The sequence below is a fragment of the Buteo buteo genome, chromosome 7 (genome assembly GCF_964188355.1).
Source record: "Buteo buteo chromosome 7, bButBut1.hap1.1, whole genome shotgun sequence".
Taxonomy (NCBI): Eukaryota; Metazoa; Chordata; class Aves; order Accipitriformes; family Accipitridae; genus Buteo; species Buteo buteo.
In genome coordinates this window covers 32524525-32549277 of record NC_134177.1, presented here as the reverse complement: position 1 = coordinate 32549277, position 24753 = coordinate 32524525, and the positions used below count along the sequence as shown (strand labels likewise).

At 44.7% G+C, this 24753-nt stretch overlaps 2 protein-coding genes across 7 annotated transcripts in view; both read left to right on the top strand.

The window, feature by feature from the left end:
- Window positions 1–47: 47 nt before the first annotated feature.
- PIGX (phosphatidylinositol glycan anchor biosynthesis class X) lies at window positions 48–6564 on the top strand. 3 transcript variants are annotated; one of them, XM_075032255.1, is made up of 6 exons: window positions 48–268; window positions 1202–1265; window positions 1741–1882; window positions 3120–3333; window positions 4615–4715; window positions 5817–6564. In XM_075032255.1, exons 1-6 carry the CDS (start codon window positions 202–204, stop codon window positions 5973–5975), a joined length of 747 nt encoding a protein of 248 aa, XP_074888356.1. In that variant the 5' UTR covers window positions 48–201; the 3' UTR covers window positions 5976–6564. The 3 variants fall into 3 exon arrangements, 1 of the variants encoding a protein (XP_074888356.1); XR_012651027.1 differs by lacking the exon at window positions 5817–6564 and having other exon boundaries at window positions 3120–4360; XR_012651028.1 differs by lacking the exons at window positions 4615–4715; window positions 5817–6564 and adding an exon at window positions 4501–4597 and having other exon boundaries at window positions 3120–4360.
- A 5141-nt stretch (window positions 6565–11705) lies between these two features.
- Window positions 11706–24753, top strand: part of PAK2 (p21 (RAC1) activated kinase 2) — a 48094-nt gene continuing 35046 nt past the window's right edge. Inside the window, exons 1-2 of one of the 4 annotated variants that reach the window (XM_075032242.1) lie at window positions 11706–11881; window positions 20364–20430. The gene's annotated coding sequence lies outside the window, so the exon portion shown is untranslated. Of the gene's footprint in view, window positions 11882–12233; window positions 12381–20363; window positions 20431–24753 lie in introns of those variants that run through there. The other 3 variants (XM_075032241.1, XM_075032244.1, XM_075032243.1) reach the window with 3 other exon arrangements.

Here is a 24753-nt window from a genome sequence, read left to right as displayed (position 1 = left end):
TGGGCTGTCCGCGCCAGACGCCTGCGCAGCGCGGCGGCTGCCCGGCCCCTGCCGGTGCGGACACGGCGGCGAGGCCGAAGCGCCGGGGCAGCGTTTAGCGGCGGGTCTCGCCGGCGCCGCGGAGCGAGGCGGGGACAAGCCCCGGCGGGGTCAAGCCCCGGCGGGGTCAGGCGGGCGCCGCCGACCGGGACCGCGACGGCCATGGCAGCCGGCCGGCGGGCCGAGGCGCCGCTCCGCGCCTGGCTGGCCGCGCTCCTCTGCGCCCTCCGTAAGTGCCGGCCCCGCGCTCTCCTGAGGAGAGGGAGGTGCTGAGCTCTTCTCCCGGGGATCCAGGGGCGGGAACGCCCGGGAACGGGTCAAAACTGCGGCAGGGAGGGTTCAGACTGGACGTTTGGAAACATTTTGTTACCCAGAGGGTGGTCAGACACTGGAACGGGCTTCCTGGAGAGGTGGTCGATGCCCCAAGGCTGTCAGCGTTTAAGAGGCATTTGGACAATGCCCTTAATAACATGCTTTAACTTTTGGTCAGCCCTGAAGTGGTCAGGTCATCAGTTGGACTAGATGGTCATTGTAGGTCTCTTCCAACGGAAATACTCTATTATTGAAATTAATAACAGAAGCAAGCAATTTTCCAGATTAGGTAACCGAAAACCAGCTGCAATACCTTCCGCAAAATTTCATGTAAAGCCAATGTCACCTTGCTTTAGGTCTCCACTCAAGCAGATACTGATGTTGTCCATAAGGCGACTGGAGTTTCAGATCTAAAAGGGAAATCCTGTGGAAACAGAGAAAAAATAAAGACAAGAATGGCTGTAACACAAAGTTCAGTGTTAAAATCTGGATCTTACAGGGACTAATACAGAAGTAGGAGATAAGGAATCACACCTGGAATGGGGGTTGCAGTGGGGGAAAGTGGGGATTATTACAGACTCCTCAGTAAAAAAAAAGCACACTTTGGAAAGTTGCTCTACTGGGAAAAAAAAAGAGATACTTCAGCCTTCGTGGTAGCCGGAGCTTGGTGTTCTACTGACAAAACAGCTGGTGGTTGTACTACATTGAAATACTGTCTCCCTTTTGCTGTGAGAGGTTTTGCAGAGGATGCGCTCATAGATTATACAACTTCACTTGTTAAAGTTGTGCGCCCATGTGATAATGATGTGTGCTGTAAACACCGTTACTCGTTCGTTTTGTGTTATCTTAGATGTGTGGGCTGCTTGTCAGGATGCCACTGTCACACAGGAGCTTCTGAAAGAGGGGTTTCACAGGTAAGTTGTCACCCTGGCGCTGCGTCAGAATAACGTGCTGGGTAATTTTACGTGTGAAGAAGCTTCTCTTCTAATTCATGCACAGTTGTATCAACTCACTGAGCTGTGATCTGTAGGCATGGCTAGGCACTAGGAATATATTAGCATGATCAAGTAATTAAAGATTACAAGCTATAGTGGAGGAAGAACAGGAGGCCCCTTTCTAAGATCTGTGCAGAGGCCGTTGGTAGTTCTGAGAAGTTAACAAAGATGTGAAACTTCATTTTGGTCATGAATGTGGTGTTAGGGTGAACTACATCATCCTAAACGGAGAAGGACAGCCTGGCTCGACAGGGAACTCTTTCTGAATTTGTCACACATAGTGCGTGAGAGCTGCATCGCATCTCTGCACATTTGAGAGTACATTTCTAGGGGGGGTTTGTGCCATCTTTTGAAGTGCAGGTATAAATGTTTTGCTTCTGTTGCTTGTTTGAAGGGACCTGCTGGTGAAGGTAGAACTCGGTGTAGTGGGGGAAGATGCAGGAGGATGCACAGTGGCAGCTAGAACTCGTCTTCCTCCAGGAATCTACGTGGATCCCTATGAGCTGGCATCACTGCAGCAGCACAATTTAACAAAGGTAACAACCCCAAAGCTAAGACATCTGACGTTTACTCAGATAATGACGAGTATGCTCAAGAAGTTGTAATCTCTGGTCATTATCTGGCTTGTTGAACCAAGGTGATTAATTCCTTTTCCTGGAAGGAGATGCTGCACAGTATCATCTTCGTGACATCTCATTGTATCTCTCAGCTTGATCAGCATCATCCGGTGCAGGGCCTTTTGTGTCACGTGCTGCTGATATTTGTACACACAGGCATGCGTACTGGGGAGCCACTGCTACTCTGCTCAGAACCAGATGAACAACTATGGTAAAAGCTATTCAGCTTGAGAAGAGGGAAGGTTAACCCCCACAAAAGAGGCGGTGGTGAGGTCTAAGTAGTGTGCTGCACATTCGGACTGAGTAGCTTCACAGCTTCATTTTCATCACAGTTTTCCGTGTTGCTTTCCAGTCTTTGCTTTGCATTTTGGGTAGAGAGATGTGCTAAAGCTGTGGCTTTAAGGTAATCTCCTTAGGCCCTTAATTCAGTTAAAACATGCAGCTGCAAAGACTGGGCTGTTGCAGTAGAGACGGACACGACAAGTAATAGATCATGCAAAATGGCTACTTTATTGTTCTAACACACCTTTTTATCCCCTTCTTCAGAGTAGGTGTTAGTATATGATTTGTTTAGTTAGTAACTAACAATTCATGATTGGTGAGTTCATCATGATGGTTCTTCTTATCACTATCTTGTTTTTGTACCGCCCTTCTCGGATCTTTCCAGACTTTCAAGGATACACTACAAGCTGCTCAAGGTTGTGCTGTTCTCGAACTGTCAGGCATTCCGCAGACCTGTTGCATCCCCCGACACTGGGCAACTTCTGCTGTTGGGATGCTTGCAAGTGCTGGTATGGCCTTGCTTATAGGTGTCATTAAGATAATGCCTCTTAGGTTTGGCTGTAGGCATGGTTGCACTGTAAACTTTTCACACATAAGAATCACTCATTGGAGAGGATCTTGAAAAGTTATTTTGGAACAGTTTAAGGACAGAATTTCCAACTTGATCTTCCTGACCATGAAATCAGGCCCAGTGTTAGAAAATAGAATGAGGAAAATAGTTTTCCTGTCTGATGCTGCAATAGGTTACCACAGCAGACAGTGGCCTCTTCAATCCCAGAATCATGCACAAAATGTTCATACATTTTTTTTTCCAGCATCCCTCCCTTGTGTCAATTCTGATCACAACCACATCTCTATCTTTCTCCACTTGCAGGCGGTGTTAATTCCTGATGTCATTGATGTGGAGGCCCCTGAGTACTTAGCTACAGATCTTCTTCTTCTCCTGTACATGGAACCTGACCCTCGGTGCTCTCGCTGTTTTAAAGCTGCCTTGCCTGTTCATGGGCGGTACCACCGGCCGGCAGAAGAGACTGAGGAAGCATTGATTGTTCTGAAGAGCCCAGAAGTACTGGTCTGCTGCTGTGACAGTGAGATTGTCGTTACGTGTTCTTTTGGGGAACAGAGGAATAACTGTGGGCAATCCAGAGCTTGGAATCTGTCTTCCGGAGATGGAGCTCTCAGTAGTCATGAGAACACGAGGGGAAGATAGTGGCCCTGATAAAGACCATGTTGTCTTCCTCTTTGAATGCTGCTGCTGCCTGGCCAAGGGCAGATTAATTGTCAACAGGCTTCTTGGTGTTGCGTTGCTGCTGTTGTACCCTTGTACTATAGCAGGCTGTTTGGGCTCTTGCGCCTGAAAGTGTTGGCAGTTGGTCTGTTTGTCACTATCCCGGCAGGCCCTGGCTTGTTAAAGGTCGGCTGCTCAGACTGCATTTTCACAGCGTTTCTCTTGGCAGCTGAAGCCATGCGGGGCGTATTTAATATTCACTATCAAGTATCTAGAGTAATCAAAGTATTCTGATGGTTTCTAACACTTTTTTCCTGCATTCCCTACATATAAGGGGGGAATATAGAAAACTGTGTGCCTGAAGGTTAGAATGGTTGGAGTCTCAGACTCCTGTGAAACAAGAACCTGCTATCCACTGACAATGAATATTTCAGATTACATGGACAATGAAATCCTACATTTTTGCTACAAATTGTATTTCCTTTCACAAAATCATTCTTGCTAGCTGCTAAGTCAAATGTGCTAATGATTCTCAGCTCCTTTATCTTCACTTGTGTATTATCTGAGCAGTGATTTTCTGGGATAAATTTAGGGGCAGGGAAGACTGCCTGGTCAGTTAAAAAAGGGGTGTGAAATCTTCCCATTTTTTTTCCACATTTACTACTTATAAGCAAGAAAACATACTTATTATTAATATGAAAGCATTTGAAGTATTGGAGGGGAGTTCTTCTGTGTGCCAACAGGAGGTCAACAAGGAGAAATGGAAGAATGACTTCTTTGTTTTGGGGGAAGAGAAATTGTAACTGTGTGGCTAAAGTTGAGGGGTCTACAGGCCAATGATGAATTCTTTGCCCTGTTAAGGACAGAAGGCCCAAGATACCCCACAGGTGAGATTCTTTCTTGGGTAGCTACTGTATCAGGAAGGGAAGAGTTGCAAAGTTCATGAAAAGGACTGCCCCGGACCACTTTAACCATGCAGGTTAGCTGGTACATTTCTGTCAGTGCTGTTTCACCTGTTGGCTTTCAGGGAGGAGATTCTGTCAAGCTGTTGTGGAGGAAAGATACCTCATTTGGAAAAGTCTTGCAGGCCATATTGCTTCCTCCTGTCTGGATCCTGCTGACACATTAATATCTTCCATAGATCGCCTGTCAGCAGAGTGTTGGAAGCCTGCTGAAGTGGAAGCTCCCTGTTCGGGCAAAACTGACAGCCCCTGTCAGTGGTACAGCGTAACGCATAAACCTGTGAGTTCTTATTTCTGGTGGGAATTCTTGGTTCTCATTTAACAATTGCTGCCTTTTTTCTGTGGTTAGCAACTTCCATAGCACAGGAACTAATCTGTAAAAGAAAAGACTAGTTGTGTGACTCCTCTTTAGGGAGGCTCCCTTCTTCCTTTCTCACCAGCTTTTAATGGGGGTCATCCTGCCCTTCTGACATGCTTGTGGTCACTCTGTGCTCTTCTAGTCCTTTATGGTGGCTGCTCTCCTCACCTTTTTTTTTAATAGTTTACTTGGAATTCTAGGATGTAATTGGTAGTCATCAAATTAAGAAAGGTCATTGAAAAATAGGTGCTTCAGAGGAGTGGTAAAGTGGAAAGCTACTTTATAATCTAACTAAAGAAGGGTAAACCCCCAGAAATTGAAGGGATAACATCTTAAAAAAAGGCCACTTCTGATTGGTTGTTTGTTATCTGATTGGCTAAGTATCTAGGAAAAGGTGAAGTTTCTTTATTCTGTGTTCAAAACCAAGGAAAGCTGGATCTTTAGTGTGGTCAACAACTGCCTTTGATACTCAAAAGGGTTGCAGTACTGTAGAGATTCAGAAATAAGACTAATTTGTCTTGTAACAAATCTGTTGTTTTTGTAACACACATGCCTTCCTATATTTAAGATACCTGCAGACATCTGGGATATCTGCTGCTCTTGTCCAAAAACGTTTTGGAGCTTCCTGCATCACAGAGAAAGCACACAGTTGTTTGCCCTGGAGAAAACTGGCTTCTCAGTGATCTGAGAAATGCTCATTCTGAGAGCTTCTCTCCTCCATGCTGTATTACATCCATATCCTCAAAGGCAAGCCTATTGTAAGAACAAAGATACAGGGGATAGAAATGGCTACCTTTTAAAATGGTAGCAGGTAAATTTACTGAGCTTTGCACTGCAGGAGCGGCTGGTGCTCTGTTTGCTGTTAATTGAAAGGTGATGTCCATCCTGGTTTTGATTTTGAATCCCAGAAGAAGCCTTAGCAAAGGGCTAATTAAATAGTGGTCTGGTTACTAATCTTCTAAGTTGCAGTTAAAAAGAAATAGCTTGTTAAATGCATGTAATCCATTTTTTTTTTTTTTGTAGGCATATGAGGAATCTATTTTGCAGGTTCCAGTGGGGCTCAGGCAACATAGTTCCTTAGTGTGTGTCGTGACTCTTCTTGCCACGGTGCTCTGTTCCACTCTGATTCTCGCAGCTGTATGCAAACACGGACACTTCTCCCTGGTGACCTGCTCAGAATAAAGAAATATGGAATGGCTGACCTCCATCCAGCAAAACTAACTGAATATTACATCAGCTTCCTAAATTATCATAGAATTATAGAATCATTTAGGTTGGAAAAGACCTTCAAGATCATCAAGTCCAACCATTAACCATGCCCACTAAACCAGGTCCTGAAGTACCCTGTCCACTTGCTTTTTGATTATCTCCAGGGATGGTGACTCAACCACTTCCCTGGGCAGCCCATTCCAATGTTTGACAACCCTCTCAGTAAAAAAAAAAAAAAAAAAATTAATCCTGTTCTACTGTTATTTATATCTTGGTAATGTGCGAGGGTCCTGTAATGGGTTATAGTTCCCTTGACCTAATTCTTACAAACACCTTTCACACACCAGAAGACTGTTTTGGTGCGTTGTCAATAGACAAAGCAGATGGAGGGTAGGAACAGCGCTGCAAAAAGCTGGAAGGACCACCACAGTTTTGGTTCCGATTCCCTCCCTCTGGCCCAGAGTCTGCTTCAACTACAGTGCTACCTCTTGCAGAGGTGTTTGTATTTCTTGAATTTAAACCAGTGGACCCAGGGCTTGGTTATTAAAGGTGTGAAAAACATTAGCTAGTCATTAAAGCTGCTGAATTTTAAGCTTGTTTACACTGCCCAGATGGGTTACATATGAATTTGTGAGAACAGGAGAAGGCTTAAATAATCTCTCCTGTTCTAATAACTGAGAGGGATTAGCTGCTTTTGGTCAAATTAGTTAGAGCTGAAGAAGTTTAAAAAATTTGAAAGAAATTTCAGCCTATTTCAGAAGTGGAAAGAGTAACCCTTGGAAGATGGAATCTGGTGAAAAGATACTAACTAGAAGCAAATATTTAGAAGACTTGCATTCAGCCACCAGAACAGTTGCTAAATACAAGGAAATGGAGAGGAAATTACTTAATGGAAAACCTGGGTTGTTCTGGATTGACAGAAGAGCTCGGCTGCTGTTTCTAATTGTCAGTAGGTGGCATTGTGAGCTTACAGTAACTCCTGGGGACTGTTGGTGGAGAAAGTAGATTTTATTCTCTATAAACTGAGAGTAAGTTAGTAAAAGCAGGTGATTTTGGGGAGTGCGTGTGTGCGGGGGATGAATGAAAATTATGGTTTTCAGAGTCCGTCCTCCTTCTGAGGGCTCTGTGTGCAGCCGAGACTTCTCATCAGCAGAATCGTCCTTTCATTGCTGTCCAGCTGTAGCTTCAGGATCCCTTGGGCATCTTTCTGCTTCTGCTGGAATTCAATAGAGAGCTCGTCTTGTGATTTCGCCCACGACAGGTTGGCAAATGCTCTGACACTGGGCTCTTGTTTTCCCCTGACTGTGCTGAATGATGATGGCTGCGCCAGTACTTCATCCACTACCTCAGAGGAGTCATGCATTGCATCTGCTTGGGGGAAGGGAAAACTTGAAGAGAACAATTGCAGAGGGATTTGGCGGCCTGTTTAACCACATCAGCACAGCAGGGCTGCGGACCAGTGCTGTAACGCTTGTCTCCAAGTGGGATTTTTAATTCCCACAGTTGACTTTGTTCTTCTGTTCTCTCTCGTACGCAGGTAAGTAATTCTGTGTTGCAGTCAGACCCTTGGAATGGCAACATCCCAGATTGTCACTCAGCTCTGGCAGGTCTTTATTGCCTGAAAGCTCACAATTTTTTTTTAAACATCAGATAACAACAGTTAAAAATCACAGGTTGAATTCCTTAGCTAAAGCAAGCTGCCTGACATCAGAGCCTAGTGAAAGGAAATGGTAACGTCTTTTGGACAAATGAGAAAAAATATTGCAAATGGCAAAAATACATAAGTGGATGATCTGGAAATCTGTACAAGTGAGGATGTGAGAATGGAAACCCACGTTAGTGGTAAGATGCTGTAGGAGAAACTGAGGCAGGAGGGGCCTGAATTACAGGGAGGCTTAGTGCTGTCAGTACGGAACAAAGTTGACTTCAGAACAGTTTAAATGTGCACTGATCAGTTTTGTTGGCACGTGGCTCACTAAGTGTATCTACAATTCATTGAGATCCCACTGATAAGCTCTTCAGCTGAACTTGAGTAATACCAATTCTGATTAATATAAAATATGAGAGAAATCACAGAACTTCTCAATGGATGTGTTATGGCAAATAGCAAGTATTTGCTGTTTTTAAATCCATAGCATTTTTATTACAAATACAATAGCCAAAGTTTTCTTTAAAAGCTGTAAATAAGTTTAATAACTATTGTAGTGTTAAGTATGAAGGAATTTGCCTTCTAAAGTTTCTCTCTCATACCAGAAACCAGTGTCATTAAGCAAGCACTGCATTTAGCAGGCATGCCCTGATGGTGTGCCAGGCACAGGAGGACGCAGGTGCCAGCCCTATGGGGATCACTGGCAGATAGGGAGGATAAGCTGTAAGGCAGTTGTTTCCCTGTGGAAAAATTCTGGCAGCTTTGGAGACAGAAGTGAGGTGTCTCTGAGTTCTCAGCAAGGGAACATAGATATAAGGGTCGGACACAAACATATCCGTCATTAATGTGTGTAAGGACAGAATTAAAACAATGAAAGGGGAAGGGGCACGTTAGGACTTCAGACTTTCTGAATTACAAATGAATAGGTCTAACAAAAAGAAAACAAAAACCCTCTCCTAGCTTGTTTAAAAAGACGCGCCTGGGGAGGGAGACAGGAGAATGGGAGGGGGATAAGGATTCTGAAAATGGTTTGGAGCAGGAGCTCAGTGGGTTTAGGGGTACAAGGCCGAAGCAGCAAGGAGAAGTAAGGTTACCTTACAGGGAAGGACAGTAGAGCTGAGGTAAGTGTGAAGTTCAGAAATCTGCTGTGGTTTCTTGAGAGGTACATGCAGACAGGAATTAGCAAAAGCTTGATCCTGGGAGGATCAACTATGGAGTTGAGTCAGAGTGGGAAAGTAACAAAGCAATACGCAAAGAGAAGCGAAGACAATGGCCTTGCCCGCAGTAGGAAGCAGACCAGAGTGGTGTCCAGCAGCCACAGCAGGGTCACTTTGGAGTATTGTTCCTGGAAGAATGGGGCTGAAATAACGTAGGTCTGTGTGATGGGTTGACCCTGGCTAAACGCCAGGTGCCCACCAGAGCCGTTCTATCACTCCCCCATCCTCAGCTGGACAGGGGAGAGAAAAAATATAACAAAAGCTTGCGGGTTGAGATAAGGACAGGAGAGATCATTCACTAATTACCGTCACGGGCAAAACAGACTCAGCTTAGGGAAAATTAGCTCAATTTATTACAAATCAGCCAGAGTAAGGTAATGAGAAATAAAACGAAATCTCAGAACACCTTCCCACCACCCCTCCCTTCTTCCCGGGCACAACTTCACTCCCGGATTTCTCCACCAAGCCCCCCCAGCGGCACAAGGGGGACAGGGATGGGGTTTACGGTCATCACACGTTATTTTCTGCCGCTTCACCTCCTCAGGGTGAGGGCTGATCACACTCTTCCCCTGCTCCAGCGTGGGGTCCCACCCACGGGGTCAGTCCTCCACGAACGTCTCCAACGTGGGCCATTCCCACGGGCTGCAGTTCTTCACGAACTGCTCCAGCATGGGTCCTTTCCACGGTGTGCAGTCCTTCAGGAGCACACTGCTCCAGCGCGGGTCCCCCACGGGGTCACAAGTCCTGCCAGAAAACCTGCTCCACGGGCTCCTCTCTCCGCAGATCCGCAGGTCCTGCCAGGAACCTGCTCCAGCGCGGGGTTCCCACGGGGTCACAGCCTCCTTCAGGAACCCACCTGCTCCGGCGTGGGGTCCTCCCCGGGCTGCAGGTGGAGATCTGCTCCACCATGGACCTCCCTGGACTGCAGGGGGACAGCCTGCCTCACCAGGGTCTTCACCACGGGCTGCAGGGGAATCTTCGCTCCGGCGCCTGGAGCATCTCCTCCCCCTGCTTCTTCACTGACCTTGGTGTCCGCGGGCTTGTTTCTCTTACATGTTCTCACTCCTCTCTCCCGCGGCTGTTCCTCACTCCCAACTTTTTTCCTTCTTAAAAATGTTATCATAGAGGCGTTACCACTATCACTGATTGGCTCGGCCTTGGCCGGCGGCGGGTCCATCTTAGAGCCGGCTGGTATGGGCTCGCTCTCTCTCGAACACAGGGGAAGCTTCCAGCAGCTTCTACAGAAGCCACCCCTGTAACCCCCCCCGCTACCAAAACCTTGCCACATAAAACCAATACAGTCTGTAGGGGCAAGTTTTCTGTGATCACTGGCTCTGCAGTAACTCTGTGGAGAGTAAGCGAGAAGATAGCCAGGAAGCATTGGTTGAAAGCAACAGAAGCTGGAAAGTCTGATTTGCACTCTTTGTGCCTGGACCTGCATGGAGGTTTGAGGCCTTAGTGGAAGCTTGCTATTTTCCCCCCAGACCTTTATGAAGAGGAGCTGCCTGATGCATATCCTTCTCCTTCAGAAAGAAAAATCAGATGTTGCTTCAAGTCTGGACCGATAGAGGAGATGAGGTCCAGGCTGCAGGGCAGGTGGATGCTTGGGGAAGTCATCTGGAAAATTAAATGTATCACAGGAATTTTGGGGGAGAAGTCTTGAGGGCACGTACACTGCTTTCTCAGCTGTGTTACTACTGCATCTCTTGGAACCTGGGCATCTGACTAGTGGCTTAGGTTGCTGATAATAGGAGGTGGCAACATGGAAACCTGCCCTGCATCCTGCTGCTGTAGCTAACACATGCTGCTTGCACCGGTAATGCTGAACCCTGAGCCGCCTGGACTTCTGGACCTGAGAAGTTAGTGGGAGAAGGGTTTATTTGTTGTCAGCTGTATTGATACAAAAATGAGCCCCTTCCAGTACCTTCAGGGCAGGAGGAAGAGCAAGCATAGCACAGAAGAGGAACACAAAGCATGTCCACCTTGGCGCCGTTGGACACCCTTCCCCACTTCCTGGTTGCAAAGCAGGCTGGCTGCCACCAGCCCCGTTACCTCAGCGAGCCGAGGCAGACCTCGAGGAGACACTGAAACACAGCATGAAGCTCCTGTGCTGTGCCGAACCGTTTTTCCTCATGAAATGAAGCACTGAGGAAATAATCTCAAATTTAAATGCCAGAGGATGGCAGCAAGGGGGAAGAAGAGCCGCTTTAGAAGCGGCCGAACCGTTTTTCCTCATGAAATGAAGCACTGAGGAAATAATCTCAAATTTAAATGCCAGAGGATGGCAGCAAGGGGGAAGAAGAGCCGCTTTAGAAGCGGCCGAACCGTTTTTCCTCATGAAATGAAGCACTGAGGAAATAATCTCAAATTTAAATGCCAGAGGATGGCAGCAAGGGGGAAGAAGAGCCGCTTTAGAAGCGGCTGCCTCTGTTTTTCTAGGGTGGTGGGCTTTTGCCCCTGCAGCTGGCTATATTCCACCGCCCTAGGAAAAAAAATAAATGTTATCTATATAAAGCTTAGATGACGTGACCCGAAAACGGCACCGCTGCGCCTTGGGCGGGAGGGGAAGGAGGCCCCGAGCAGCGGTCCCGCGGGCCGCTCCTGCTCCCCTCCCAGCCGGGGCCCTCCCCGGCCCTCAGGGGGCGAGGCTGGGCCGGTAGTTCCCCGCCGTGGGCACCGCCCGGAGACCGCCCGCGCCCTCAGGCACCGGCTCGGGCCCGCCGGGGTGCGCCGGCGCCGCGCTCCCCCCCGCGGAGCGAGCGGCGGACTGCGCCTCCCACCAGCCGCCGCTTCCTGCGCGGGCGCGTTGCCCGCCGGGAGTTGTAGTCGTGTGGGCGGCGCCCCGCCCTCGCGGGGGCCACGCGCGGCGGTTCCGCTTCCCCCTCCGGCTCCTGCCGCCGCCGCCTCGGTGGGTCCCGCCGCCGCCGCCGCCATTGCAGAGGCGCCGTGTGGCGGCCGCGCCCCGCTCAGCCCGTCCGTCCCCCGTAGGCGGCAGGCGCCGCCCCTGCAGCCCGGTGAGTCCGCTCTCACCTGCCGGCCGCGCCTGCCTTCCTTTGTGGAGTCCCCCGGGCCGGGCCGGGCCGGGCCTGCGGCGAGCTCGGGGCGGCGGCTCCCCTCACGGCTCTTCCGGCAGCGCCGGTCCGCTGTCCCCGCGGCGTCAGGCACCGAAGGCCGGCGGGCCGAGGGCGCTGGGCCTCCTCCGGCTTCAGGAGGGCGGCGGTGTGGGACCGGAGCTCGGCCCTGGCTTCCTGCGGGCCTCGGTGGGCCCCGCCGCGGCCCCCCCGCCCCCGGGAGCTCCCGCCGAGGGGAGGTCGCCGGCCCGGGGAGGTCGCCGGCCCGGGGGTCTCTTAATCCTTGGGAAATCGGTTAAAACCTCATTAATCTGGGGGGGTGGAGGGGGAAACATCGGTGCGGATATGGCCGTTGTAAATCCTTACCGAAAAAAATCTGCTTAAATACAGAAACAGAGCGCAGAGCCCTCCCCGTCCCGTGCAGCAAGTGCAGGCGACGCAGGTATTGCGGCAGGTTGTTAAATGCGTCGGTTGTCTGTGCAGCCGCTGTCGTACCCGGATTGCCATTAGCCCGCGTCTTTCCGTGCCGGTTAAAAACCGTTGCTCTTTGTGCACCTCATCTGCTTGGTTTTTTCCTCCTCCCTGTGTTATCTGCTTTATTTTTGTTACTGCCTTCTGTATTTATTCTGTCAAAGCCGTGCAGGATGGTCGAGGTGTTTAATGGTAAGCTGTTTGGGGAGCCGGGAGAATAAAGTTGGTTTTAGCCTGGTATGTGTGAGCAATTGCCCGAAGGTTTGTTTGGGAGCGGAGAGTTTGTCAGCTGGCTTTCCAGGAGCAATGTTGCACTTTGCCTGTAGCCAAAATAAACCAGTTCATGTGCTGCCTTACGGTGAGTGAAGACAGTCCGGATATTGCAGCATTTTAATAATAATAATTTTTGGGGTCTTGCAATAGTAACAATTTTAGGTGCAATTCAAACATGGCATATTGTGGGTTTTTTTTATCTTCTTATTTCTTTCTCTGTTTTTGTCTTTCTCTTTTTTGGTGTTTTTTATACTTGAAAAAGTGGGCCCACTCTTGTGAAAGTCTAGGATCTACTTTGCAGTATGGAGTGTCCTCACAATGTGAGCCCTGGAGTGATACCTCCCTTAAAAACCAGGAACTAGCTACTTCATGATTCAGTTTCTTCATTTAGGAGACTGAGGTAATTTAACTCACAGGGGTATTGTGGAGGCAGGTTAAGAAATATCCATGTGTAACCAAATGAACTGTTCCAGTTTTATGTTACCAGAGAACTGACAAATTCATTATTACAGACTAATAGACTTAAAAAAAAGTTCCCTGAGTAATGTTTCAGAGGAAGGAAAATCCTTACTCTAAAGTTCACTGGTTGGATGTTTCAGTTCTTGAGGCCAGAGCAAAAATGATTGAGAAAGAGTAACTCATATCTTCAGTGTTGTCCAAGTTGTACGTGGAATTTGGCTTGGCTTTGTGCAGACATAGTTGTTAAAACAAAAATGTTGGGCTGTTACATGAGGAATAACACTTCTGTCTATGTATCTTGCACTTTTTAACGTGGTGCAATGTGTTTCGGTGCATCTGAGGCGTGCTCTCTGAGCTGCCATGCCACAGCTTGTCAGGGGCTGATTTACTGGGATGAGATTTGTACTGAGTTACAACTTGGGACATTTGGCCAACTGGGGGAGTTTCTTTCCAGAGGCACCTGCTTGTGTTCCCTGTTTGGGATGGATGCTGGAGTGGAGGGGTGAATGCTGTGACCATGTATGGCAGGTCTAATCTTGTGCTTATTTTAAAATGTATCCTTTTAAAAACTCGTGCGTGCTTGCATTGTTTAAGTCAGCCTTTCAGTTATGGTTAAAAGAGAAAATTATTCAAGCACCTTTGGTTTCTAAAGAATTTTAAAATAAGTGTTAAGGGTGTTGATGCTGCAGATTTTGTTCTTCTGATGGTATGAAAAGCCGTAGGGATCTGAATCTAGGTCTCTGTGTTTTATTAATAAGAGATACTTCTGCTTCAGAGTTCTTGCATCAGTCTTGGGTTTGTTTTTTTTTTTTTACCTTTTATCTGTTTTCTGCATTAGGAGGTTTCTGAGGCACTGAGAGCTTCCCTGTGAGTTTTGTGCCAGTATATTCTTGTTTCGTACAACATGCACATTTATTGACATGTCTCTGTGGCAGCCACAACAAAGAAAAAGCTGTTTGTTCTGAAAACAACCCCTAGTTACAGAGATGCTGTTCTAGATGGCTGGGCCCAGTGATAACACCAGCAGGGATGCAAGGCCTAGGGTCAGAAACTGGGATGCAGGCAGGAAGCTTTGAAAGTAAGTTGGCTCACCAAAGCATCCAGGAGGAGGAGGTAGTGGCAGCATGGTGATGGGGAGAGCGAGAGGAAGGAGAGGTCTTTAGCAGCCAGGCACTGTGTATTAGCAAGCATCCTGATGAATTGTATTTCTGCTGGCAGTTGGGAAAAGGCAACTGAGTTGCCAAAAGAAGGCAACTTTCCCTTCTTTTTCTAGAAACGTAGTTGCTGCGATCAGTTCTACTCTGTTCTTGTCAAAGAAAAGGCACTCGCTTGGACTAGGAGAGAAATTGAGAAAGGCTGCAGCAAACTCCGCTTTTAGTTTTCCAAGGATGCACCTCCTTTCTAAATCTAAATCAAATTTGATTGTCTGGCCAAACCTTGGAGAGAGCTTTGTAATCGCATAGTGTCATCTTGGAGAGGTTTCTGTACCTGCTGTGGTAGTAACAGTAACTGAAAGGTACCTTTTCAATTAAGTTTAACATCACAAACACTGAGGTTACCACTTGCCCTGTGAAGTGCAGCGCTACTAAAGGTAACTAATCTCTCCAGGCACTTGGGTGCCAGGCTGAGCTACCAGGTTGACTCTCGGAAGCGATACAGTCCTCTTAATGCAGCGCTTGGCCGGTACTGTATTGATTTTGCACCTTGGCAAGGTCAATTTGTCTGGGGAAGCACCATGGAGGAGGCTGCATCTCCTGCAAGCTTTCGGTATTTGCAGGACTACGTTAGACAAAAATCAGTGTTTTCTCCAGCCTTCTGGCATAGCAAGGCCATAGGGGAAGGGGTCCACATGCATGTGCGGGTGTGTGTGAGCAAGAGGGGAAGCTCTGGGCTCTTGATGTGGTGTGAGGGCAGCTGGGCTTGTGCAGGGGGATGGTGGGCAGTACGTGGGAAAGAGGAAAGGAGTCTGGGGTACTCGCCTTGTGGCAAAGGGCAAGACACCCTTGGGCAAGGCACCGGTTTTGAAGGCAGTTTCTTTTTAGCAAGGAAACACTGCAGCATTCCGTGAAGGCCTGAGGATTCTTATTGTGCTTTGCTGTTTGGAATTAGGGTGTCTTGAGGTTGCTGTGTTGTAAGATTTTTAGAAAGCTCTTACTTGCATTTAAATGCAGGTGGTAGGAGGTAGGGGATGTTTTCAGGTGAGAATAAGAGATCTCCTAGTGACCTACCTAGCTGGGGCCCAGATAGCAAGGCGTAGATTGAGCTTACCAGTTATATTCAAGCCATACTTAAGACTTATGAGATCTCAGAGTGCAATCTCATGTAAAGTTGTGCCTTGCTTTAATTGGAAAATACACACTTCAGCACTTGTATTTTGGCTGAAGTAGTAGACAAAGTCTGTCACTGAGAGTTGGAAACACTGGTTTTTAGTCCAAATTCTGTATCTGACTTGCCAGTTTTTCAAGTCAATCATTCTTTCTATTTTCTCAGCTGGGAACAGGGGTTAATCAGGCTTTGAAAGTGTCTCACCTGGCAGGCAGAGATGTAAATGTTAGGAACAGGTCTTAAAATTGACAGGAGTTTCATTTTTGCTTTTTAGATAAATTTTGGGTGATTAGACACACTATCTGTGAATTCACAAAAGGAGTTCCTTATGCCTTCGAAAGGCTGAGGTTATGGTACATCGAAACACTTCAGAAATTGGTGAGGCTTCTTTTTTTCTTCAGGCAAGACGAGTGGATTTTAAAATTCTCAAATTGATGTATTTAACTTATATTCATGAATTTCAAAATCCTTTTAAAAATCTTCGCTTCAGCTGCTAATGTTGTACTGGTGCTTAGAATTGTTTTAATGAACACACCTTACTAGTGAAATATGGTTATTTTTAAGACTGCTAGAAAGTATTGGGTGCTTTGTATAATAGATAGGTCGTTGTTTCCCCAAAGATCTAAGCCTGGCATTGGTGTTGGTGTAGCCCTGGCAATGACAAGTTTGCCCAAAGTTGAATGCTTAAGCTGCATGAGTTTGTTCCTGAAATACTGGATGTCGTCCTGGAAGATATGTGCTTACCTGTTGCCAGCGACTGTACTATATTTGAATTTTTGGTCAGGGCTATTCTCTCTGCCAATTAGCAAAAATTGTTTCCTATCTTTAAAGGAGTAATTTTGATAAGAGAGGTTTAATTCTTTCTAATTTTATAGTTTCATTTCAAAGAGAAGCAGCTGTAAGATGGAACCAACATGTTAGGACAAGGATGACTGTGATTTAAAAATGGTGTACTGTGTTAAGAAAAGGATTTAACATCATGTGAAACAGAATGAGGGCAGCTGGCAGGTCTATTAAGGGATGGAAATACACTAAAAACTCTTTCCAATTCAATTTCTACTTTTTTTTTTTTCCTGAAGTTTTCTGCTTCCTGTTTAGGTGCTGGATGTTTGACTCTGTGTACACACAGGAGTTTGTAACTGTCAGCATACAAAGGCTTTCCTGTAGTTTCTTTAATGAGTGAAGTTAGAGTTTTATCTGATAGTGTAGGGTTTATTTTAGAAACAAGTGTAATACCTTCTAATCTAAGTTGTATTTCTTCTTCATTTACAATCATTTTAGAACTGCTTTAACCCCTCTCTTGGGGTACCTCTTGGACAAAAGCGAGAAAAGGCTGTTTCTGGAAATGCTTTTTAAAATCACCTTTGAATGTTTAAGCCCTTTCCTCTTGAAAAGGTCTCCAACAAAATGAGAACCTGGAGGAATGAAAATGAAAATAGCTTTCCCCTAAGCCTGTCTACTGCAAAAGGCCACCCTCTTTTAAACTCTTTATCAGAATTGAGGAAAAACAACTTCTGGCCCAATTTCAGGTGCTGCTGAAAAAGACCTCTTTGGAATGTAGGAGGTCACAGAAAGGATCTCCCTCTCTTGCTACGGACAGGTCACCTAAGTCTGACAGCCCACAGGCTGCCTAAAATGCCAGCAGCAAATACTCCCTGAAGGTGCTGGAGGAGAAGGGGCCAAAGGGCGAGAACGGTCATCCATACAGAGTCCCAGCTATGTGTCCATAAGTGATTTTTGGCCAATTCATACAGAAACGTTGCTTTAAATGCACACGCTAAGGCAGTTTTCCCACCCCTGTGTTGGTGTGCTGCGAGCACGCAGAGAGATGCTTCCTAGTTCAACAGCAGCTACTTGGTGGTGTAAAAAGATGTGATCTTAGTTTTGCAGCTCATGTAGTTTGGGAATACAGAATGTAGCAATGGGGTTAGTGGTCAGCTTGGGAAACGTTTGGATCTTAGTTGAGTCGTCTTCTGAACCTGGCTGACTTCCTATGTGATCTCAGATAGCTGTTACCATGTTTGCTTGCTTTGGGCCAAGAGGTTGATTGCAGTTCATGACATACTTGATGTTTTATACTACTGTTAAATAAGCTGAGTGCTTAAGATTTTTACCAGGACATTAAGTCCACCTGCTGTGACTGTAAGGGTGCTGCTTGATTTTACACCTAGGTAAATATGAGAACCAGCTGTTTGGGTTGGAGGGGGAAAGGAGAGGGTCTTGCTCTCCCCAGCCCCCAAACAGTTGTTTCTACCCACTCAGATGAGCTAGCGCTGTGGCATCCCTGAGTCTGCGGTGGTCTGTGTCAGGGAACTAAACTGATGGAAAAGGAATCACTGATGTTAAACTTGGCTTGAAAATTTTGCTCAGTGATCTGACACTAATGGCCCAGATTGTGATAGCTGGAGAGTTGTGTGTCTGGTTTTCTGCTCTTTCTGCCTTTTTCACCTGTGTTTCCAAGCTTTTGGGAATGTTCCTTCAGATCAAACATAAAATGAACAAATGGGTGTTTATTCGTAGATCTTATCACAAAATACTAGCATCATTTTCTATGGCATAGAAAATAGGTTTCTAATGTTGTTAAATGATTTATTACTTTGAAAGAGGCCTTTTTTTCAATGTGTGAAATGCTAGCTGTCACTATTAAAAAAATGAATTATGTGAAATGTTTGATTTTTCACTAAGTATGAAATACTTAGTAAAATCTTTTCTGCTTGTCTCCTTGCATTTTCCACTGAACGGTGCAAGTGATATCCAGGATTTTCAAAGATATTTAGCAACAAGAACAGTTAATTTTAATCTGGTGCTAACACGCTGAGGGTCTCTGATACTAATGTCCAAGCTTATGAAGTAATTCTTTGTGGTAAAGAGGGCCTCTATGGCCACTGTCAGGAAATTCATGCAAGTACCTCCTCCTGATGTTTGTTTCTGGCATGTTGCAAAGAATATGGCAGAGTGATGGGATGAGGACTATTTTGCAGTAACCAAAGTATGTGTTGGCAGTGCTGGTGACTCATTGCTTTTGTGAGTGCTACTTTTTCTTTCCAGCTCTTCTAGACCTATTTGCAGGGATTTTATATATGTGGTATAGTAGTGTTTTGGTTTTGGTTGGGTGTGGTTGGTTTTTGGTTTTTGTTGGGTTTTTTCTTTTTGAGAGGGGATTGGTGTTGACATTTTTAGGTATAGATTATTTTTTCCAGGTAGCTGTTGGAAATGGAAAATAAAAATTCAGAATAGTTCAGTACAGCTGGTTTGGATGCTTTCTTCACAAGCAGGGCTCTGTGTTTTAGTATGTGGTTGTGATGTCTTTTATTTTTTTATTTATTAATAATTATTCCATTGTAAAATATTTTACTTCCGAGAGGCGTAATACTCATTCTTGGCTTGTTGTGTGTACAGTGGGAAGTCTTATAGTCTTTTTGCAGCACAAGCAAATGTACTCATGCTTGGTAAAACTGGATTGAATATTACTCATGGAAGAAGTGAAGGCACCTGGTAAACCTATACGATAGCACATCCACAGCAATATTACTAGAGCTTGGACCATCTAACGTAATAAAGTCTTTGTGTCTTAAAAAAATATTAGAAAGAAGGGTTGGGGAATAAACTAAAAGAATGAACGATAAGTGAAAATACCAAGATGAAATGACTTCTAATTTGGTTTAATTCATGGTAGTGATGATTTTGCTACTCCAGCAAAACAAAATTTGTATTAACACTAACAGGATTTAAATCTTTTTTTTTCACTCCTTCATTGCTGCTAAGAGATGCTTGTCAGACACATGGTTGGCACTGACTTTTATCTTGTAACGTTTTAAGCATGACTCTTTGGGGATCCTCTTTGCCCTGCTATTGAAAATCTTTGAAAGTTAGTCTTTGGCAGTACTTTTCTACCAGATCTTATTTGTCTAAGTGACTGGTGATGGTTGTGCTCCCTTAGCTCTTTCAAAGCCCACGGGCCAAAGTGAGATGCCAGCTTCCTAAATTTAAAACTGCATCTTAACTGTAGAAGTCCCTTTGTTTCAAGGATCTTGGTCAAGATGGAAAATAGATGTAACTTTTGTTCCATGTCACTCTGATTATTGAGAGTGATCATGTTTCCTACGCTGCTGAAAGAGCTTTCTCTTCCTAACCCTTAACTGTTTTGTCATTTTGTTAAATAACTTGTCAGTAATCCTCAACATTTGGGGTCTTAATTGTCCCTTTCTTTTTTTAATGTTTTTAATTTCCTAAATGAGGTATGGGTATCATCAGTGCTTTCTTTTTGGCTTCACATGTACTGCCCATGTGCTCATTCATATCTGGGCAATGGTGGATGATGGGCCAGAGCTGGTGAGGGGCCTGGAGCACAAGTCTTATGAGGAGCAGCTGAAGGAACTGGTGTTGTTTGGTCTGGAGAAAAGGAGGCTGAGGGGAGACCTTATCGCTCTCTACAACTACCTGAAAGGAGGTTGTAGTGAGGTGGGTACTGGTCTCTCCTATCAAGTAACTAGTGACAGGATGAGAAGAAATGGCCTCAAGTTGCGGCAGGGGAGGTTTAGATTGGATATTAGTAAAAATTTCTTTACTGAAAGGGTTGTCAGGCATTGGAACAGGCTGCCAAGGGAAGTGGTGGAGTCACCGTCCCTGGAGGTATTCAAAAAACATGTGGACGAGACACTTCTGGACATGGTTTAGTGGGCATGGTGGTGTTGGGTTGACGGTTGGACTCGATCTTAAAGGTCTTTTCCAACCTAAACGATCCAGTGAGCAGTGTGGCGATAGACTGGTGGCAAGTGACTGCTCAAACTGATATTTTGTGGTCTCTCTCTTTGTTGCCAAGTTTAATAGAGATCTTTATCTCTATTTTACTCAGTTGAAATGGGTTACTGAAATTCACTTCCTGTTTTCTTAACAGAATTGAAAGGACCTGAGAAAATTTTCCCTTAGATGACAAGCTGTTGGAAAATTGACCACTTCTAAAGGTATTATGTTAGGGTTAACTTTTTCCATAGTTACAATGAATTTTATGAGAGGAGAATTTTTTTTTTATTAAAAAAAATAAGTGTGTTTGAATTTTCATAATCACGGAATTTGTAAGTCTTCTATGCTCATCTGTTGCAACAAAATGTTTTACGCCCTTGCTCATATGTTCAGACTCATTGGTAGCAGCTAACAGTAATGAAATGAAAAACGTAATGTAAATGAAAAAGAGGAAGACTTGGAAGGTGTAGAATTGTTGTGGTGGGTTGGGCTGTCCATGTGTCTTGCCCAAGGTGCTGTCTCTTCTTGATGGATATTGGCTTCAGTGTAAGGACTCTTTTAAATGGTGTTTTGGAGCTGGGATGTGGCCCAGGACTTGGTTCAGCTGCTCTCTGCAGTACCCTGGTTTTGCAGTACCTCCAGATGGAGTGGATTATCAATTATGCCTGCCTGATATATCCTTCATCTTCCTGTGATTTAGGGCTCAGGTAGTGCTGAAGATTAAGGTAATGCTATAATGCAAGTCTTCAGTTCTTGTGTTGATGGCACAGCATGAGCGATGTCTTCTGTTTTTTTCATAGATTATTATCATGCATCCCTTGCAATGGCATTAGAGCCCCTCAGATAAGTGGGGTATCTCTTACAGTAAATAGCTTTAGGGTTTTTATTGGGGTGGTATGCATGCATGTGAGGACCTTGTGGATGGAAGCCTTCATTTCATGGACAGGTTTTTGTGTTTTGTAGATGGTAGACATTAGTCTTTGAGGTCTGTTTTATGTGCGTTCAGTCTCATCCTCACAGACACCTTCAGCTGCTTTATAATTGCAAAACTGTTATTGGAGGCAAGATAATAAGGTAAAACTAGGTTTGAGAACTGCATCCTTTTTGTATGTAAATGCCTGAGCCTCACAAAAATGCATTTTCTGAAGCTTTACTCTTGCTCTGTAGTATTTCACTGAAATCTTATAATTTTGCCCATAAGAATTTCACTCATTCTTTATTGAACAGGTACATAGTTATAATATGTGGAGCTGGAAGGGCTACTTAAAGTTAAATTTCTCCAAGTGCTGCAGTACTGCAGCATCCTTGCCTAGACAGCCCAGGTGTTACAGCTTAGCCGTGATGGCTGAAATACTAATAGTATAAAACACCCTAAGGAAACACTTTGAATAGTAAGTTCAATAGGATCACATTTACAGTTGCTTAACATCTTGTATAAATTGCCAAGAACCTGATAGATAGATGGCCAAAGATAACCTGTCACCAGCGATAGAGGCCTTTCACACAGTATTTGCTCTTTTATATATGTTTCTGTGTTAAACTCCTGTCATAATTTGTACAATGATATAAGCAGCTTTTGAAGTTCAATATTATGTTTTGTCAACTGTTTAAATATTATTTTAACTCGGCAGCTTCCTTTGGAAGCTCTTCTGCTTCACAGGGTGCTGGTTATCCTGTGTTGTTGTAATTTTCACAGTCCTTTTGTCTATTCAGTTGGTAACTGTTGTTCATTTTGTATTTTTATTTTTTAAAAAGTATTTCTTGAGCTGCACAATCAATTTTGTGGTCCTGGTGCTGCAGCATCCTATATAAACAGTTGTAGCTGGCTAGAGACAATTTGTGTCTGTCTACTTCTCCATCAGTAAAGCAGGGATAAAATAGTAACTTCTGTGAAGTGTGCTAACATAAAATGGTAGGATGTATTACATCACTTTCAAAATTTGATAAATTTGTTTGACCACTCATAATTGTTGTTTAAACAATTGTACATTATTTACATACATATATGTTTAGGATAGTTTTATCATACATTTGATTTGTGAAATGTAAGAAGTGTATGTAGTAATAATACACAGAAGAGGTTGGTTGGTTTTTTGGGGTGGTTTTGTTGTTGTTTTTTCTGCTTACTGGCTCCTATAGTTGTCTTGTAGGCTTGGCAAAAATTAGTTTCCACATCAGCATATGAGGAATAAAGATATGTTGTTTTTGAATTATGATACAATTTTAAGCTTTTTTTGGTGGATTTTTAAAATATGTTTTGATTTGTAGCTTGTGCACCAGTTCTAGTTGATTTGGATTCATTTCTTCAGCATTTTGGATAAAAACCTGTTTATGAGTGAGATGAGTGAGAGAAGTAGTTTTACTATAAATGACTTAAAAAAGAAAAATTAGAAAATAAGTTTAAAAACTAATTCTGGCAACCAGTTTTTTGAATGCAAATTGTTCTTTCCAGCTTCCAAATGAGTGCTTTGGCTCCCTGAAAGACATACAAGAACATTTGCCCAAATTTCAGGGAATTGCTGTGTTAAACTGTACTTTAATATGTTGCTTGTAAGTGTGCAAGTAATTTTAAAGTAGAAAACCTGTAACAGCATGCGAGGCAAACCAGGGCAGTGTCACAAAAAGAGTACTGGAGTGTGAACACAGGTGAATGATTTACAAAGCCAGTTTCCCTTGCTCACTTTTCCGCATGTATTTCTAGATATTACAGCTTGCTGTTTTTCTGTTGATGAACGCGGGTCTTCATGTCCAAAATTTTATGTGCGTAGAGATCTTAGAAATTCATGTTGATATGAGTTGTGACAGCTGCAGTTTGTGATTTTTGTACTGTTTATTGCTGTTTGAAATAATGAGGAAGGGATTGCCTGTGATGTTGTGCAATGACTGCAGAATTTGGTTGCATGCCCCATCTAGGTATCTTTACCTCTCCTAATAGAGTTAAATATGCCAGGAAAAAACAGGCTAATTGCTTGTCTCTTTGTATAAAAATTTGTAGGACTTTAAACTTCAGCAGTGTAATGAAGTTATGTCTGAATGTGACAATATTGAAACACTCGTACAAACTAGCTGTGGGCAGAACCAGTGTTAGTGAGGTTTTGTCACTGAGCTCTGGGGAGTATTTTACTAAGATCTGATGCTATCCTACAGCCCTGAGCTGCTGTTGGTACAGAAATGCTGGGGTGACCCTTCCTGAGTGTGCTGCTTTCTCATTGATTTTGTTGTTGTTTTTATTTTAATAAATTGTCAGCCTCACTTCCAAACTTACAGGATGCCCTGCTTCCCCATCAAGATCTATGGCTGGCTATTGCTAAGTGTCTTGCAGGGAAACTACTTTGCTGTTGTCTGCTGTTCCCAGTTTTCCTCCAAGTAACTGCAGCAATCAACCCTGCTTTGTACTTTTTCTGTTATCAGAAGCAGTCTGGCTGTGGTGGGGGGATTATCAGTTTTGCTGATACGGGCAGGACCCTGGTTAGAGGCGAGAGAGCCAGACCTTGGCAAAAACATTAGTGGCAGCAGTGCTATCTGCAGCCTTGGGCATGACTGAACCGATCAATGTTTGTAGGTTATTCGGGTGACAGTGAAGTCTAGAAGCTATGTGTGTTTCTAAGAGGGCTTAAGGCTTGTACAATTTGTGCATACTAGCCAAGAATAGCTTTCCCAGCTAGGGGCAAGTGAACTTGCCTGGTGCAGAAGTAGGATGCTGCAGGGAACTCTTCTCGTGTAGGAGTTTGAGCGTTTGAAGAAGTCATTGTACTTGTCTGTCATGGCACAAATAGAATATAATTCTCCCAGGAGAAATGATCTCTAGTTTTCTGTATGGTGCTGCTAGAATATGCTTAGGAAATTAGTTGTGTCCACCCATGCCATCTCAGGTTGTGGTTGTTTGTTTTTGGTGGTGTTTTTTGTTGGTTTTTTTTTTCTTGAAAGACCTGTTGCCATGCTCAAGTGCTTTTTGTGTTTACAGATCCTGCATTTGATTTCTTGTAGACTTTGCTCTTTCTGGCTGAATTTATGTTCAGCGTGGGTATTAAGAAGTAAGTGTCTTGAACTTGGGGCTGTTCACATAGGGGTTTTGGCAAACTGGTGAACCGTTCCAAGTGGTTGTGATCATCCCGGCGGCAGCACGCCATGCTGGTGTTGGCTGGTGCGCACCATGGCTGGGAAAACCGATTCGGAAGTGGCAGAATTTCTCATTGTGGCATTTCATGCCAGGCTGGCCCTGTCTGACAGCACTGCAAGAAGATTTGAGGGTTTGGTCCCCAGGGCTGTTGAGCTGAGCTAAAGTTACCACTATCTGCTAGTGGTAACTGCAGTTGAAGCAGGCCTTGGCCAGCCACTAGAGAGAAACAAAGAGCTCCATTCTGACTGCATATGAAAAAGATAGCTTTTTCTGGAAGGAGCTATTTCTCTCTTATTTCCCCTTTGTCTTTTCCCTTATTATTCCTTTTTTCCATAGCTGACATTTGACAGCTCTACCAGTGTGATGATTGAGTGATGGATCTCTTAATCTTGGATTCTTTCTTTTTTTTGCCATCCTGGTACAC